The 18,585-nt window shown below is 40.2% G+C and overlaps 2 protein-coding genes across 2 annotated transcripts; both read left to right on the forward strand.

Annotated features, from left to right (window-relative positions):
• The first annotated feature begins 1,836 nt into the window (after positions 1 to 1,836).
• On the forward strand, positions 1,837 to 15,262 carry LOC134752657 (uncharacterized). Its single transcript, XM_063688330.1, has 6 exons — positions 1,837 to 1,907; positions 4,107 to 4,182; positions 10,292 to 10,376; positions 11,209 to 12,015; positions 12,381 to 12,694; positions 12,898 to 15,262. The coding sequence occupies exons 1-6, from the start codon at positions 1,837 to 1,839 to the stop codon at positions 14,881 to 14,883; spliced, it is 3,339 nt and encodes a 1,112-aa protein (XP_063544400.1). The 3' UTR covers positions 14,884 to 15,262.
• On the forward strand, positions 4,699 to 6,001 carry LOC134752744 (uncharacterized). Its single transcript, XM_063688432.1, has one exon. The coding sequence runs from the start codon at positions 4,866 to 4,868 to the stop codon at positions 5,832 to 5,834; it is 969 nt and encodes a 322-aa protein (XP_063544502.1). The 5' UTR covers positions 4,699 to 4,865; the 3' UTR covers positions 5,835 to 6,001.
• Positions 15,263 to 18,585: the final 3,323 nt, after the last annotated feature.

Raw genomic sequence — 18,585 nt, forward strand, 5'->3', positions numbered from 1 at the left:
AGCAGCACGCGCGCCGCCGCACGGCCTTCCCCGCCACGCCCTACGTGCTGCACGCCATCCTCCACAGGTCAGCAATATATATCTGGAGATGAAGCAGCACGCGCGCCGCCGCACGGCCTTCCCCGCCACGCCCTACGTGCTGCACGCCATCCTCCACAGGTCAGCAATATATATCTGGAGATGAAGCAGCACGCGCGCCGCCGCACGGCCTTCCCCGCCACGCCCTACGTGCTGCACGCCATCCTCCACAGGTCAGCAATATATATCTGGAGATGAAGCAGCACGCGCGCCGCCGCACGGCCTTCCCCGCCACGCCCTACGTGCTGCACGCCATCCTCCACAGGTCAGCAATATATATCTGGAGATGAAGCAGCACGCGCGCCGCCGCACGGCCTTCCCCGCCACGCCCTACGTGCTGCACGCCATCCTCCACAGGTCAGCAATATATATCTGGAGATGAAGCAGCACGCGCGCCGCCGCACGGCCTTCCCCGCCACGCCCTACGTGCTGCACGCCATCCTCCACAGGTCAGCAATATATATCTGGAGATGAAGCAGCACGCGCGCCGCCGCACGGCCTTCCCCGCCACGCCCTACGTGCTGCACGCCATCCTCCACAGGTCAGCAATATATATCTGGAGATGAAGCAGCACGCGCGCCGCCGCACGGCCTTCCCCGCCACGCCCTACGTGCTGCACGCCATCCTCCACAGGTCAGCAATATATATCTGGAGATGAAGCAGCACGCGCGCCGCCGCACGGCCTTCCCCGCCACGCCCTACGTGCTGCACGCCATCCTCCACAGGTCAGCAATATATATCTGGAGATGAAGCAGCACGCGCGCCGCCGCACGGCCTTCCCCGCCACGCCCTACGTGCTGCACGCCATCCTCCACAGGTCAGCAATATATATCTGGAGATGAAGCAGCACGCGCGCCGCCGCACGGCCTTCCCCGCCACGCCCTACGTGCTGCACGCCATCCTCCACAGGTCAGCAATATATATCTGGAGATGAAGCAGCACGCGCGCCGCCGCACGGCAATCCCCGCCACGCCCTACGTGCTGCACGCCATCCTCCACAGGTCAGCAATATATATCTGGAGATGAAGCAGCACGCGCGCCGCCGCACGGCCTTCCCCGCCACGCCCTACGTGCTGCACGCCATCCTCCACAGGTCAGCAATATATATCTGGAGATGAAGCAGCACGCGCGCCGCCGCACGGCCTTCCCCGCCACGCCCTACGTGCTGCACGCCATCCTCCACAGGTCAGCAATATATATCTGGAGATGAAGCAGCACGCGCGCCGCCGCACGGCCTTCCCCGCCACGCCCTACGTGCTGCACGCCATCCTCCACAGGTCAGCAATATATATCTGGAGATGAAGCAGCACGCGCGCCGCCGCACGGCCTTCCCCGCCACGCCCTACGTGCTGCACGCCATCCTCCACAGGTCAGCAATATATATCTGGAGATGAAGCAGCACGCGCGCCGCCGCACGACAATCCCCGCCACGCCCTACGTGCTGCACGCCATCCTCCACAGGTCAGCAATATATATCTGGAGATGAAGCAGCACGCGCGCCGCCGCACGGCCTTCCCCGCCACGCCCTACGTGCTGCACGCCATCCTCCACAGGTCAGCAATATATATCTGGAGATGAAGCAGCACGCGCGCCGCCGCACGGCCTTCCCCGCCACGCCCTACGTGCTGCACGCCATCCTCCACAGGTCAGCAATATATATCTGGAGATGAAGCAGCACGCGCGCCGCCGCACGGCCTTCCCCGCCACGCCCTACGTGCTGCACGCCATCCTCCACAGGTCAGCAATATATATCTGGAGATGAAGCAGCACGCGCGCCGCCGCACGGCCTTCCCCGCCACGCCCTACGTGCTGCACGCCATCCTCCACAGGTCAGCAATATATATTTGGACACTATCTTACACAAATCGACCTAGCCCCACCCCAACCAATGACACTTTACTAAAATAATAAAACTAAAGGAACGTCCATTTTGTTTTTAGCCAGAGAAGGCAATGTAAGCGTAAATACAGAGAAGGCCAGAGAGATTGTCACACTCAATGTAAGCGTAAATAGTAAACTTGGACATAATAGTACATTTCGATGCTAGTGCGGAAAGTATGTCATTACTCCACGAGTAGCGAGATATCTTGCCACGAGCCGTAGGCGAGTGGCAAGACTCGGGACGAGTGAAGAATGACATATCCGCTCGTGTACCGAACGACGTTTTTTAATACAGTTGCGAAAAAATAAGAAAAGCAACAAGTAAGGAATGGAATTCGAAACTTTTATATTATTAATGCTGTGACATCATTGACATTGACATTATGAAGAGGTGTTTTTCTAGCTTTTATTCGACTAGAATAGATTTTGTTATTATTATGAAACCCACTTCAATGAAAGTTTTTTTTTTCAAATGCATGTTCTATAAGACAGAAACAATTGTAAATATTAAAACATTGTACTATTATTACCTAAATATCGTTATTTGCGATTATTTGTGTATCGTATATTTATAAAAACAATATCGAATGTTGCCTTTGGAAACTTAAAACATTCTTGCTGTAAGAAATTACGCCTCTTCTTTGACAGGCTATCCGTTCCATTCAGACAACTTATTAAGAACGGTTTTTCAACATTAAAAAATAAACGTGTTTAATACTTATAATGATGAAGAGGTAAGTAATAAAATATGAAATATGCATTTTTTTCGTATTCTTACATTAACAATAGGTTTTTATGTTGATTACGACGTTTAAAGGAAACTAATATTAACACTCATCAATATTTAGTCATGAATTGGAACAAATAAATTTAAAAAAATTGGAAAAGTAAAAAGCACTAGTTCGCGAAAACCAACTTTCCGCACGCTAAACAGCCACGAAAAGTAGCACTTTTTGAGCAACTGTATTAAAAAAATATAAACAATAGGGTAGTTCCAGCGAAAACGACACCACACGTGAAAAATTCATAAACTGTTTTAAATTGAAATCTATTGATTTTGAAATCTAAAGGAAAGTTCATTTTCAAATTGATTCGAATTTTAATCGTTTTTGGCATTTTAATCATTTTTGAACGTGCATATGTTTACTCCTTTTTTACCTACACTTTCATTTATTACTTCGTATCGACTACAACATTTGTATTAAATACTATATAATCATATTAATCATAAACCCAACAAATAATCATTTTATACTTCACCATTGAAAAAGGTTTTTTTTAATTTGTATTATGTGAAATACATAAATGGTATTAGAAGTGTGACGGGTGGGACATCAAATGGTGCGAGACTGAGACACTTCGGAAATTGTAACAAACTAGGTATGCAATTTTTTTAAACAACTTTTTTATACCTATATTGTTTCTGAGATTGTCTGAATTAGGTACATGTATAGTTTATGCAATTTGTAAAAAAATAATAAAAATGCTTCTCATAGCTTGTGACGGGCGGGACAGCACCTTGTGACGGCGGGACAGCACCTTGTGACGGGCGGGACAGCACCTTGTGGCGGGCGGGACAGCACCTTGTGACGGGCGGGACAGCACCTTGTGACGGGCGGGACAGCACCTTGTGGCGGGCGGGACAGCACCTTGTGACGGGCAGGACAGCACCTTGTGACGGGCGGGACAGCACCTTGTGACGGCATGATCAAAACTACTACTATGGAGTATTTGGGTTTATGATTAATATGATTATATAGTATTTAATACAAATATTTTAGTCGATAGGAAGAAATAAATCAAAGTGTAGGTAAAAAAGTGGTAAAATGTCCCACCCGTCACTTTGGTTTGGTGTGACCCAATATCAATATTTCAGGGCCGGATTACTAGGTTTACCGGACCATCGAAGTGCCGGACTATCAAGAGTTAATTGTATATTATGGGTTATTCCCACTAGTTACCACCAAGTTGTCATCAGTGGTACAACTGGGATTGTTCCCATTTGTACCCAGTTGTTATCACTGGGGCAGGCGGGATAAAAATCTCAGTTGTTACCACCAACTCGTATTGGTGGTAACTACTTCGAATTTTTCCGCATTTGTTACCATTAGGGACAGGTGGAAAATAAATCCCGGTTGTAACCGCAGGTACCCCCACGTGGCGAAGAGCGAGTTGCCGTCATGGCGGGGCTTGGTAACCGCGGGGATGGTGGCAGAGCCGACGGTAACTATCACTCCTAATAATAAACGGTATTTATTAGCTTTTTTTGCGTCGCGCCTTTGCTCTGAGCGGACGTGTAACTGGTTGTTGAATTGAATTTTGTGGGTTAATTTATAAATTCTCTCAATTTATTCTGTTTTCTCGGACCCTCCTTGTCTTTCGTGGGATTAGCTCCATATAAGCCGTCGGCCATATTGAACTGTGTCGGACGTCCCGCTCTTATGGAGTGGGTTTCGTGTGTGAACTTAGCTGTGAAGTGTCAGTGACTATGTTAATTGTGCAAGTTGATATTTGATGAACAATAATACTTTTTGTATTTTTGTGGGATTTGAACCCGGGTTCGCTGCGTCGCAGCCGCGCGTGTTACCGCTGAGCCACGGATCGTTGAGCGTACTCGGTCGAATCTAGCGGATACCTCTAGCGACTTCAACGCTGTTCTTGCTTTTGAACTTTATAGCATACGTCATATAGTTTAATTTAAAATGATTTGCAGTGGTTGCAATTCCAATGTCGAGGCGAACGCTTCATTACAATGCACGGGCTGCGGCAAATACTACTGCTTGAAATGCTTAGACATATCACCATTGCAATCAGAGGAATATATAACCAAAGTTGTTAAATCATGGCTTTGCTCATTCTGCACTTCAGTGACTAATCGACGACGAAGAAACGATGGCACGCCAGTTATGGGTGTAAACACCGTGCTGTTGACGGGCCGGGGCCCCGTGACCGGGGCCGGGGCCGGGGCCGAGGTCACACTAGATGACTCCGTTATGTCTTGGGACGCCACATTAGACGATTCAAAGTTAACTAACAACGCACACGGCACGAGTGTGTTGCAGAGTGAGTCGCTGACCACTCCTCCTAACAGGCTCCAGTCATTGCATAATACTCCCTCTCAGTCTGATCAGCACGCCGAGTTATTAAATAGTATTCTGCTTAAAGTATCGGCGCTGCAAACACAGTTTTCGGCCATCCAAGCAATCCAAGCAGACATGAACCAGGTTAAATCTGATGTGGCGGATTTGAAAAACGGCCTTGAATCAAGACTGCAGGAAATGTCAAGTCGGATTGAGAGTATTGAGTCTAGAGTCACTGGACTAGAGAATTGTAAAGCGGAAGTAGATGAGTTAAAAACCAGCGTAAAAAATATAGTTGCAGAAATGCGTAGTAATGAACAGTGGGTAAGGAGGTCCAACATCCAGATTAACGGAGTGCCTGAAGCCAGAGGCGAAAATCTATACTCAATTTTGAACTCGCTGGCAGGGTTAAGTGGTTACCCTCTTAACGTTGCGACGGACGTCGACTTTGTGACCCGCGTTGCTGTGAAAAACGACACGGACAGTAGGAAACCAAAGCCGATCATTGTCAAACTACAGGCACGCTACAAAAAAGATGATTTTATCTCTTCTTTGCGGAAGCTAAAGAATTTAAAAGCTAAAGATGTGGGATTTACCGACAACGACTCTCGCATATACGTTAATGACCACCTGTCCGGATTCAACAAGTTCTTGCTTAAACAGGCTCAACTCAGAAAAACTCAAAAGCAGTACAAGTATTGTTGGGTCCGGAATTGTACGGTGATGGTGCGGAAGACGGATAATTCACCGATTCTGTACATTACGACTGAGGAAGCGTTAAACAAAATAACATAAGCGTGACCCTGCCCATGTTGTCGTTTTTGTTTATAGGATATGTTCTCGGATTAATATTAATTTTTTTATCCATATTGGTTGAACTATATTTGTATTTCAGAAACAAAACTATTACTTACTGTTGTTTTGTATTTATCATAGTGGTGCTTTGTTTACGAGTTACGTTTGCATTTATTTTGCGAGAGTATTTTAAAATCTTAACAAAAAATTTGTACATACATATTTTATTAACGGACCAAATATTAAATAAGCGAACTTTACATGCGTACTATAATATCATCTTATCAATTTTATTTAATGGGATTTAAGCTATACTATCAAAATGCTCGTGGACTCAGGACTAAAACTACTGTATTTTTACGAAATCTATTGAAATATAATTATGACTTCATATGTATTACTGAAACGTGGCTGGTTCCTGGCATTTATGACTCAGAATTGTTTGATTCGAGGTACAACGTGTACAGGACGGACCGAGACTGTGAGAGACTAGGGGTGACGCGGGGTGGCGGCACGTTGATAGCGGTGCGCCGCGACCTGCGGGCTGACGCGCGCGGCGCCGGCGCGCGCCCTCTCGTGGCGCTCCCGGACGCCGACGTTACATGTCTTGATATTCATATAACTCAAGGGCCAGTATCTAAAAAATTAAGGTTGTTTACTTGTTACTTCCCCCCAAGTAAGGAACTAATGGATTCCGAATCACTATTTTTTGAGTATTTGTCTGACTTACATGCGGATTATCCCGATGATATATTTCTGGTTCTAGGTGACTTTAACATCGGAGATGCGGTTTGGAGCCAACTTGATCAGGGCCCTCGTAGCCTTAGGTTAGGTAATCCTAACTTTAACAGCCTCACAGCCCAGCTATCAGCATTTTTACAATTTACAAACTTTGAACAATATAATCACATTTCTAATAAGAACGGTAGGCATCTGGACCTAGTCCTTTCTAATCACTTGTGTGAGGTAGCTAGCGCGGACCCTCTTGTACCCATAGACGCTCATCACCCAGTCCTTTGTATAACGATTGAAATTGGTTCGACTGAGCGTCTTTTAAAACCGGCACCGCGTGTAGTACGTCGATTTTTTGCCGCCGATTATAATAAAATTAATTTGAAATTGAGGGAAATCAATTGGGAGACGCAACTAGATACTAATAATATCGAGAGTGCAGTCAATGACTTTTACACCACTATAAATAATATAATTCAAGAATTAGTTCCCTCCAAAACAGTTACAAAACCAAGTAATTTTCCTTCTTGGTATTCCCGTAATCTTATCACGTTAATTAAGAAAAAAAACAAGATACACAAAAAATGGAAAATATATGGACGAGTAGCTGACTATAACGCTTTTTCTAATTTACGCTCTAAAATAAAAAACGAAGAAATTTCTTGCTACAATTTATTTATCTCTAGGGCTGAAAATAATATAAAAGTTAACTCTAAGTCGTTTTGGTCATTTATAAAATCCAGGAAGGATAGCACTGGTATTCCGGATTCGCTCTATTTAGACAATATTACGGCAAACGATGGAGTCAGCACGGCTAATCTATTTAGTGACTTTTTTCATTCAGTATTTGAACCTATCTCAACTTCCATGCCTAGTGTCAATAGCCCACAAAATTGTGTTATTAATAGCGTTCATATTGACGCACCTCTGGTGGAAAAATACTTGAAGAAATTAAAAGAATCCAAAGGCAGTGGCCCGGATGGCATTCATCCTGTGTTTTTAAAACGTTGCAGTAAGTCTCTTGCATTACCGGTATGTTTACTCTACAACATTTCACTTAGGTCTGGGTCCTTACCAAATATTTGGAAAAAATCTATCATTGTGCCTACTTTTAAAAGTGGTGATAAACATAATATTAGAAACTACCGCGGCATTTCCAAATTGTCTATACTTCCTAAACTATTTGAAAAGATAGTTTATGACACGCTCTACCCAACAATAAGACCGATGTTAATGACGCAGCAGCATGGCTTCATTAATAAACGGTCAACTGAGTCTAATTTGTGCGAGCTCCTTGATTATGTTCTGAGCGCAATGGACAAGAATTACCAAGTCGATGCTATCTATACCGATTACTCAAAGGCATTTGATAAAATTTCACACTCTGTCTTATTAAATAAACTTGAAATGTTCGGTATCCATGGAGACTTGTTGCGTTGGCTCACATCGTACTTGCGGGATAGAACTCAGGCAGTTACTATCAAAGGATACACCTCTAGTTTTGTGCCTATTACGTCAGGGGTCCCACAGGGCTCGCATTTAGGACCACTACTATTTAACATATATATCAATGATGTCATTGACTGTTTTTTGAATTCTAAAGTATTATTGTATGCTGACGATACTAAGATATTTACCATTGTGAAGTCCGAGGCTGATTGTGTCAATTTGCAGGATGACCTTAATAGATTGGACAACTATTGTTTATGTAATAACCTGTACTTAAACATAAATAAATGTTCAATTATTACATTTACGCGGAAGCTTGACCCTATAAACTTTAATTATACCATCGGAAACCAACAGCTTACTAGAGTTACGGAGGTTAGAGATTTGGGAGTGTATTTAGACAGTAAAATTCAATTGGTTTCACACATAGATAAGATAACATCTAAAGCCTACAAAATGCTTGGTTTCATTTTTAGGCAAAGTAAAGATTTTAAAAACCCCACAACGTTACTTCTTTTATATAATGCATATGTAAGGTCATATTTGGAATACGCATCTACAGTTTGGAGTCCCAACTATTTAGTGCACATTAATTCATTAGAAAGTGTTCAAAAAAAGTTTCTTAATCGTATGAAGTATAAATTCAAATCTTTTAAGCCCGAGAAATTTGAGTCCTTGCAAGTGAGAAGAGAAAAGCGGGATGTAATTTTCTTGTACAAAATATTAAATAATTTAATTGATTCGGAAGAACTTCTCAGCAAGGTGTCATTTAGATGTCCTACGTATCGTACACGGTCCACCGCTTTACTATCAGTTCCATTCACTCGCAAAAAATATGTAAACAACAAATTTTTAGCAAGAGCATGCAATATATACAATAAGAAATATTCACACATTGATTTGTTCCAGCATAGGTGTAATAAATTTGTTTCTGTCATCAAACAAAATAAAAAAATATAATAAATGACAAATTTCGTTAACTCGTAGCTAGTAATAAAATTGTAATCTTGTGTTGTATTGTTATGATTGTTATTGTAATTGTACCTATTTGATTTCAAATTCTAAATTGAAAATTGTGCTTGTTATTTTCCAAATTCTAAATTATGCTTGTTATTATTACTCAATGTTATTGTTAAATTCAAATTCAAATTCAACTTTAAATTCAAAATACCTAATAATTGTACTTTTTTTTTCGGAGCAAAGGAATTTTGTATTAACTATAAGTGGAAACTCTTTTGGCCTATATTCTTACTATATCTTTTACCTTATTGTATTATAATGTGCTGTATGTTTCCCAAATAAATAAATAATAATAAAATAATTAGGGTTCCGTACCTTAAAAGGAAAAAACGGAACCCTTATAGGATCACTCGTGCGTCCGTCTGTCCGTCTGTCACGGCCCCTTTATCTCCGAAACTACTGGGTCTAAAATGTTGAAAAAAATACACAAAATAGATCTTAAGCTTTAGATTACAGGAAAACCTATTAGAAATGTGCAGTTAAGCGTGAGTCAGACTTAATTACTTGGTTTTTGATCCGACCCTTATGGGTTTTTTAAAGACATTACACTCACGTTTCACATAAAAAATACATTGTTTAATTTGTGTAATGTGCGAAACCCTTGGAACGCGAGTCCGACTCGCACTTGGCCGGTTTTAGGGACTGCGTCCTACATTGGCCCAAACTTATATTGTATTTAATAAATAATTAAATATATTAAATTTTAACATTTCCCGTTATGCGCAATGTGCATTTTATAATTGTTTAACGTAACTGTTTATTATGATAACCGTTTTAGGGATAAGCTTGTAAAAATGTAGTAAAATATCCTTGCCTTTGTCGGACCGGCCAATTATTTCTATCCATCTGTGATTTGTTTCCTTGTCGGCACTGTCCCTTTGTTTATCCATCTTTGTTTTATTTCTTTGTCAGTGTCCGATAATTGTTAGCTTTGAGTAATTAAAATAATTTTAGTATTTAACTAGTTGCTCTGTGGGTCCAAAAACTGGATCGACACAAAAAGAACTATTTAAAAGGTGTATTGTGGTCAATGGGTCACACCTCCCATCCCGTCCCGTTGACTACGTATTACGAAAGCAGTAAAGGGTTCGACGTTAGGATGTATTTTAATTTCATTATACGTGATATAATCCGTTTACGTAATTTCATTTCATGATTAACTGTCGCGTTACCCGAACACAACATTAATAGTTTATAAGGTCTATCATTGGGCCGCTATTTGCCTAATAACACAGTTATTTCATTTTGTCCGACAGACATTACCGAGCCCTCGAGCAAAACCGGCCATACAATGCAAACCGAAACAAGCAAAGTCTGAAGTGCGCCAGAAGCATTCTAGCAGTGAGTACATACACACACACACACACACACACACACACACACACACACACACACACACACACACACACACACACACACACACGTACCCACGCACGCAAGCACGCAAACGTTAACAGATTTAGATTTATTTATTTCAGAATATTAAATTACAATATAAATTATTCTTACACTAATCTATACGAATTTATATTATGATCGGCAAGTGGAAAATAACAATTGATTATAATTATACAAATGTCAAGCAATACACAATTTAAAAACAATTTAAACAAGCAATCGATTAATTAATAAATAATTTTAACAATGTCAAATAAAATAAAAATAGTTTTTCCATTTTTGTTTTACAGTTGGTTCGTTTATTCCCAGATGTTACTATTACTCACCTTTTACGACTGGGAACAACTGTGTTTGTATTTTTAGGGTTTCGTACCAAAAGGGTAAAAACGGGACCCTATTACTAAGACTTCGCTGTCCGTCTGCCTGTCACCAGGCTGTATCTCATGAACCGTCACAGCTAGACAGTTTAAATTTTCACAGATGATGTATTTCTGTTCCCGCTATAACAACAAATACTAAAAAGTACGGAACCCTCAGTGGGCGAGTCCGACTCGCACTTGGCCGGTTTTTTTTAAAATTATTGGTGGTGGCAATAACAGGAAATAACCTTTAATGCTTCTGCTTGATTGTCAACGGCAATTCGGAATTTTATTCATTTTTTTGTAACTTGTATTTTCATGAAATAATAGAAACAAAAGTTATCTACATATAACAAAGACGGTTTGTCTGAAAAAAAAAAGACTTAATGATTATCACATTACTTTTTTATCAACAGTGGCTCCAAGAAAACATTCCGAGGCCGATGATAGGTTAGGAAGGAAAGACGACGTACATGTCAAATCTAAAGATGAACTTACTGCTGATAAAATTACTGCTCCTGATCGAACACTTGTTAGTTCTAACAATAAAGAAAAACCTCATTGTGTTAATACAGACAATATCCATCAAAGCAAAAAAATCTGTAGAAAAGAAATTGATAAAACAGATATAAAACTAAAACCAGAGATAATTGAAATAGACGATGATACTCCGAGTCCCAAAGCAGATGTTGTAGAAGCGATGAAAGATATAGACTTGAATAATGTCGACGCAATGATTGTATATGAAAGCGACGAGGACGTTAAAACTATATTTGATGTGCAAATGGGCAATGCTGATAAAAATGCAGATATTTTTAGAAATGAAGAAAACACGGGAAATGTTAAAAATCTTCATGAAATAGCAGGACAAACAAAATACAAAATATTTACTGATTGCAAAATTGAAAGGGATATAGACGGTGACAATGTAATGCCATTTGAACAAAATGAAGATGATTCTTTAAAACCGGCTAAGGCTAATGACAATAACAATATAGATGACTCTGAAGAAAACTCGACGAATATAGTAATATCAAAAGTTTGGAGTGAAAGAGATGTTCAAAAAGCCAGTTTTCATAATAATGCAGAGATTTTTAGAAATGACGGCAGTGATAGTACTGATGGTGACAGTGACCCTATAAGTGTTGGAAATGTCGACTATTATTCATACTACTACTATAGGCGAGTACTAGCGAAATATTTGGAGATTTCGGACTTATTAGGTAAGTGATATTTACCTTTTTTTTAAGTTTTATGTGGGCATTTATATATTTATTGTTGTACCCCCTTGCATTTTAGTTTTTTTTTTAATATTACATATTTCTGCTCAGAATCACGAGCCCTTTTGGTTCTTATAAGAGAAAAGTGTCCCCAAAATTTCATAAAATTATTTGTGTTAAGTGACCAAATGGAATTTTTAACCGGTAAAAATAGAAAGGGCTCGTGATTCTGAGTTCTGAGTAGAAACAAGATGGAAATTCTCAATTCTTAATTTTTCAAACATTGGGGGTAAACAGAAATGCGATGTTACAAATGTAAGATTGTATTTTCCATTTTGTAATTGTTATGTATTTTTATTTATTTATAGATCTCAAACTGTTGAAGCGTCCAGTAGTCTCATTGCAAAGACTCGACTTAAAATCCATCAACAAATCGTCACCGAGTCAAAAACCTCAAAAAACCACAGGACCTTCCACCGAATTCTATGAAAAGAACAAAGCACTTTTGAAACAATGCAAGGCTTGCGAGGTATCTTTAGCAAGGGTAGATGGAAAGGGTAGAAAGACGAGAAAGGTGAAATTACCGGATATAGAGAAAGTGCGTAAAGATAATAGATGTATATTGACAGCGGAGGTGGCGCCTCTAGTGGCAGAAGCAGAAACACTAAGAGTTATTCGACAAGTAAGCTTTTTTGCATTTTTTAATAATAGGATGTGTGCTAACAGTTCCCGCCTTCAACACAAAACCATGCCCAGTTGTATGATTCTATTAATAATCATCTAAAATAAATGATTAATAAAAATAAATGTCTTAAGCTATTAATATTGTTGGTTTTATCAAATTAAAACAAAAAAGCAACAATTTATGCATTTATTCTCTTTCAGTATCGTCCCGCCCGAACCAAGCGACTCCTAAATACGATCGACAACAACCAATCTGTGTTACCAAAAATACCAGTCCTCGGTTCATCTGAATCAACAGCGAAAACTCATGCCCTATCAAGTACTCCTTGTCAGAACTCTTCAATCGACCAGCAGCTCCGGCAACATGGTTTAATAAATCATTCTGACTCCTACTTGCCGTCTCAAGATAGGAATTTGTTTCAAGATTGTCAAAATAATTTGCAGAAAGATGGACAAATAAGGAATTTAAATGTTGCTTTCAATTCCATCTCGAATCTGATGCTAGAAACAGAATCAGAACAAAATTTACACACGGGCCCGGAATCACAAGATGTATCAACAAAGAATATGACAACCAAAAATATAGAGACACAAAATTGGCCTGAAAACATGTTTGACACGTGCCGAGTTTCAACAGTCACGCCGATACCAAAACCTTCGACGATGTTAACACCCAAATCGGCACCATCGCCGAAACATTCAGTTGATCCCGTGTCGAAACCATCAGCACTGATACCGAACCCGCCGATAAAGATAACCAAACCTGTACTCACGTCGAAACTACCAGTGCTGATACCGAATCCGCCGATCAGGTTACCCAGACCTGGATCCACGCCGATACCAGCCGCGCCGGTGCCGCTACCAACCCTGCCCACGCTAACACCCAAACCAGAGCCCACGCCGGAACCATCCTCGTTAGTACCAAATCCACCGATTGTCATACTCACACCTGAACTCGAGCCGGCATTGGTAACACCCAAACCTAAACTCGCGCTTAAATTAGCCGTACCGGTCCCGCCGATCACATTCGCACAAATACCTGAACCCGTGCCGATACCATTACCGCAGACACTAATATCCAAACCTAAACCCGCGCTGAAATCTTTCGTACCGGTACCTAACCTGCTGCCGTTAACACCCAAACTGGAACCATTCACGCCGGTACAATACCCGCCGGAAATGTATACATCCAAACTGGAACCCACGCCAGCACCAGACCAGCCGATCACACCTAAATCTGAACCCACGGCGGAACCTTTCGCGCAGATACTAATCTCGCCGACAATGTTAACACCCAAACTTGAACCCATTTTAGAACCGTTTGCATCGACACCAAGCTATTCAACCGATTTAGACCAAATATGTTCAATATATAGCGATACCTACTCACCAACACGGTATATAGTGGACGTAAATAAGTTAAAAAAAAAACAATCCATTCCATCAAAATTCACGCCTATACTACAAACATCAACTCTTTTAAATCCAACGTTAAACTCTTTCTTAACACAATCGGCGCCGATACCAGATACGCCAACATCGCCCGAAGTCACCTTGAAACCATCTCGTAAAACATGCGTGAAAAAATCCACGAAAAAACCGTGTAAGAAAAAACCGTGTAAGAAAAAACCGTGTAAGAAAAAACCGTGTAAGAAAAAACCGTGTAAGAAACAACCGTGTAAGAAAAAACCGATAAAACCGTTTATTTTAGAATTTGCACTAAAACGATCCGGGGACCAAGTGATATTGAAACCGCTATCCACAAAAAAAACAAAGGATACAGTGCGAGAGAAAGGACCGTGGCGGATGGAACACGACTCGTTTGACCAAACAGTGCGAGAGAAAGGACCGTGGCGGATGGAACACGACTCGTTTGACCAAACAGTGCGAGAGAAAGGACCGTGGCGGATGGAACACAACTCGTTTGACCAATCAGTGCGAGAGAAAGGACCGTGGCGGATGGAACACGACTCGTTTGACCAAACAGTGCGAGAGAAAGGACCGTGGCGGATGGAACACGACTCGTTTGACCAATCAGTGCGAGAGAAAGGACCGTGGCGGATGGAACACGACTCGTTTGACCAATCAGAGCTTGACATGGACATGACTTTTGCAGAAGCTTATTACCATTTGTATAGAGAAGACAAGTCTTTTGAGAGATCCGTACCCTTATTAAATTTGTTATAACGTTATAACGTCTCTATTTTTTACAAGTTTGCATGCTTTTATTTGTACGTATTGTGTACGGTTTTCTACGGTTTCAACTGTGGTTACTCATAGAGTACGTCTAGCATAGCTTGCCCTGTCAATCCCTAGAATTGTGTAATTTTTTTTTTTTTTAATGCCCTGGATGCCAGCCCTCTAAGCCAAATCTCATAGAAAAAACCGGCCAAGTGCGAGTCGGACTCGCGTTCCAAGGGTTCCGTACATTACACAATTTAAACAATGTTTTTTTAAGTGAAATGTCTAAAAACCCGCAGAGGTCGGATCAAAAACTAAGTAATTAAGTCCGACTCACGCTTGACTGCACATTTCTAATAGGTTTTCCGGTGATTTATAGGTACAGATCTATTTTGTGTATTTTTTTCAACATTTTTGACCCAGTAGTTTCGGAGATAAAGGGGGGGTGGGGGAGGAATGGACATTTTTTGCCTATTTTCTTGAATAACTTCTAAACTATTTATCTCAAAATTATAAAAAACATATATTTGAGATTATCACAATGAGCTCTTTCATTTGATATGTAACACGATATACTAGACTTATATTGACCGGGATATAGACCGTGATTACCTTTTGTATTATTTGTGAGCTCCCGATATTTCAGTCACCCGTGAACATGATGCATGTAACTGCGTCGAAATATCGGGAGCTCACAAATAATACAAAAGGTAATCACGGTCTATATCCCGGTCAATATAAGTCTAGTGAAACTAACCGTGAATCATTCAAAACTCTAACACGATATAGTTTGACAAACTTTATTTTTTAATTTTCTCAAAAGTGGCCCCCGTGTTCAACATTAATTTGTTTACGTTACATGTCCATATTTGGGTCACAAAATTACATATGTGTACCAAATTTCAACTTAATTGGTCCAGTAGTTTCGGAGAAAATAGGCTGTGACAGACGGACAGCCAGACAGACGCACGAGTGATCCTATAAGGGTTCCGTTTTTTTTCCTTTTGAGGTACGGAACCCTAAAAAGGGGCAAGCTATGATAGCGCCATCTCTGCGAACCTTTGAAAGTTGCCAACCCTATTAAACCAGTGTGACAGTACTGGATTCCCTCGAACGCGGCTGACCCTGACTATGTGTTCGGGTCAAATCTTGCAAGCTAAATTATTTAGAAGCACTTCCCATTATTCGATTGAGCTGAAACTTTACATTCATATTACTATATAGTTAACGCTATCTCTACTGAGCTCGTTCACTTACCTGTACTAACAATGGCATTCTGTTAAACAAAAGCCATTATTTCTTTTGTGGGAGCGCGTGGCCTTTGTGCCTGAGCGTGACCCACAAAAAGGCCACACGCTCACACAAAAGAAATAATGACTTTTGTTTAACAGAATGCCATTGTTAGTACAGGTAAGTGAACGAGATCAGTAGAGATAGCGTTAACTATACTCGTATGTTAGGTGACAATGTAATATTATGGCACCATCGAGCTGATCTGATGATGGACACAGGTGACAATACGAACTCTGTGATAACACAACGCAACCTTATTGTGTTTGAATTGTTAGAATTGTCGCTATGAGTATTATAAATAGTTTCATTCACGAAAGTATTGTCATGCTATTAAGGGTTACATTTGACAAATTTGAGCGTCATCGTGAATGACACTTTCTATTAGTTGCCTGTTGGAATAAAAGTTGTCTAAAACGCACGTTAAAAATTGATAACAATTTTCGCACAGAAGATAAATTTAAGAAAATTGCTTCTAAAATGCGCAATTACGGTAGGTACCTAAACTTTACGTTCCTTTATTTTTTAGGGTTTCGTACCTCAAAAGGAGAAAACGGAACCCTTATAGGATCACTCGTCCGTCTGTCTGTCTGTCCGTCTGTCACAGCCTATTTTCTCCGAAACTACTGGACCAATTAAGTTGAAATTTGGTATACATATGTAAGTTTGTGGCCCAAAGACGGACATGTAACGCAAACAAATGAATTTTAAACATGGGGGCCACTTTTGGGGGGTAAATGAGAAAATTAAAAATAAAGTTTTTCAAACTATATCGTGTTATATATCAAATGAAAGAGCTTATTGTGACAATCTCAAATATATATATTTTATAATTTTAGGATAAACAATTTAGAAGTTATTCAAGAAAATAGGCAAAAAATGACAATTTCCCCCCCCCCCCCCTTTATCTCCGAAACTACTGGGGCTAAAATTTTGTAAAAAATAAACAAAATAGATCTTTACCTATACATTACCGGAAAACCTATTAGAAATGTGCAGTCAAGCGTGAGTCGGACTTAATTACTTAGTTTTTGATCCGACCTCTGCGGGTTTTTAGACATTTCACATAAAAAAACATTGCTTAAATTGTGTAATATACGGAACCCTTGGAACGCGAGTCCGACTCGCACTTGGCCGGTTTTTTTAAATTTTACCAGTACTTATTTACTTTGATAATTCCGTCATTTTTATAGAATTGTGTACATAAAGATGAAGAAACATGTTAACTAGGTATATAATATAGATATATTACGATTTATGAATATTTCAAATGTTCGATGATTTGGTTCGGTGCCTATAAGTGGGTATTGAATTGAATAGTTATATTTGTCTTCTTAAATTGTAATTGAAGTCTTTATTTCAGGACTGTCGGCCCATATTCTGTTAGTTTACAGTTTACACAAACAAACATACCAATTATTATTTACAACGACGGGACTTAATCGCGTAAAATAAGTATTAACAAACACTAAACAAACCAAACATACCAAAGCAAAATAAATAAAAATAACTGTACTGTTCAGGTACATAATACCTACATATAGCACAAAGTAGAAATGCACTGATATTAGGAGATATATACCTATGTATTTTTCACCTCAGCAGCTCGAACAAGCCTACTTTCGTCACTCCAGGGAGTGAAGAAAGTGCAACTTTCCTCGCTCCAGGGATTGAACAAAGTAGGTTTTTAATTTAGTGAAGGCCATGAACTGCCACTTCATACTTTTTTTTTCTGTCTTATTCTGTGTAACTCGAAATACATTTTAACCTTTAATATGTTCTCACTATTGAGGTGAAAAATTATGTGTGCAACACGAGAGCAAAGTTATTTTACATCTCGTGTTTTTGAGTCCCTCGCTACGCTCAAGATTCTAACTTAGCTTCGCTCGTGATTCAATTATATAATCTTTCGCTTTCTCGGGACTCAAAATAAACACTCGCAAGAAAAACAAACTTTCCTCTCTTGTTGCACAAATAACTATTGTTAATTCGGCTGAAAATAAAAATGTTGTTATAGCCGCGTTGTTATAGCCGTTGGAAGACGTCAGAGATATATAAACGACAATAAATAAATATAACTATAGATAAGTTTTTCTCACACTAACTAGCACAAAAAAATCTTCCATGTTTATTTCATTACCCACGAATTAATCTGTTTTGTTGATTAATCTTTGTAATTCATCTTTTTTAGAATCGTTGTTAAGAACATAAACTTATCTCGTTTTCGTTTTCGCTTGTACTCGTCTAGACACGATTATACGAGTAGGTGCAACTGTTTAATTTAAGCGCTTCAATTATTTTGGAACGCCTATAACGTTATAATATGTGACGTTTTCAAGCAAAATGTACGACGTAAACGTATAACGACTAAAAATTGCTTGTACAGTCGCCATCAGATATATCAGAGCGGCCGAGGTG

This window comes from Cydia strobilella, chromosome 25 (assembly GCF_947568885.1).
Source record: "Cydia strobilella chromosome 25, ilCydStro3.1, whole genome shotgun sequence".
Taxonomy (NCBI): domain Eukaryota; kingdom Metazoa; phylum Arthropoda; class Insecta; order Lepidoptera; family Tortricidae; genus Cydia; species Cydia strobilella.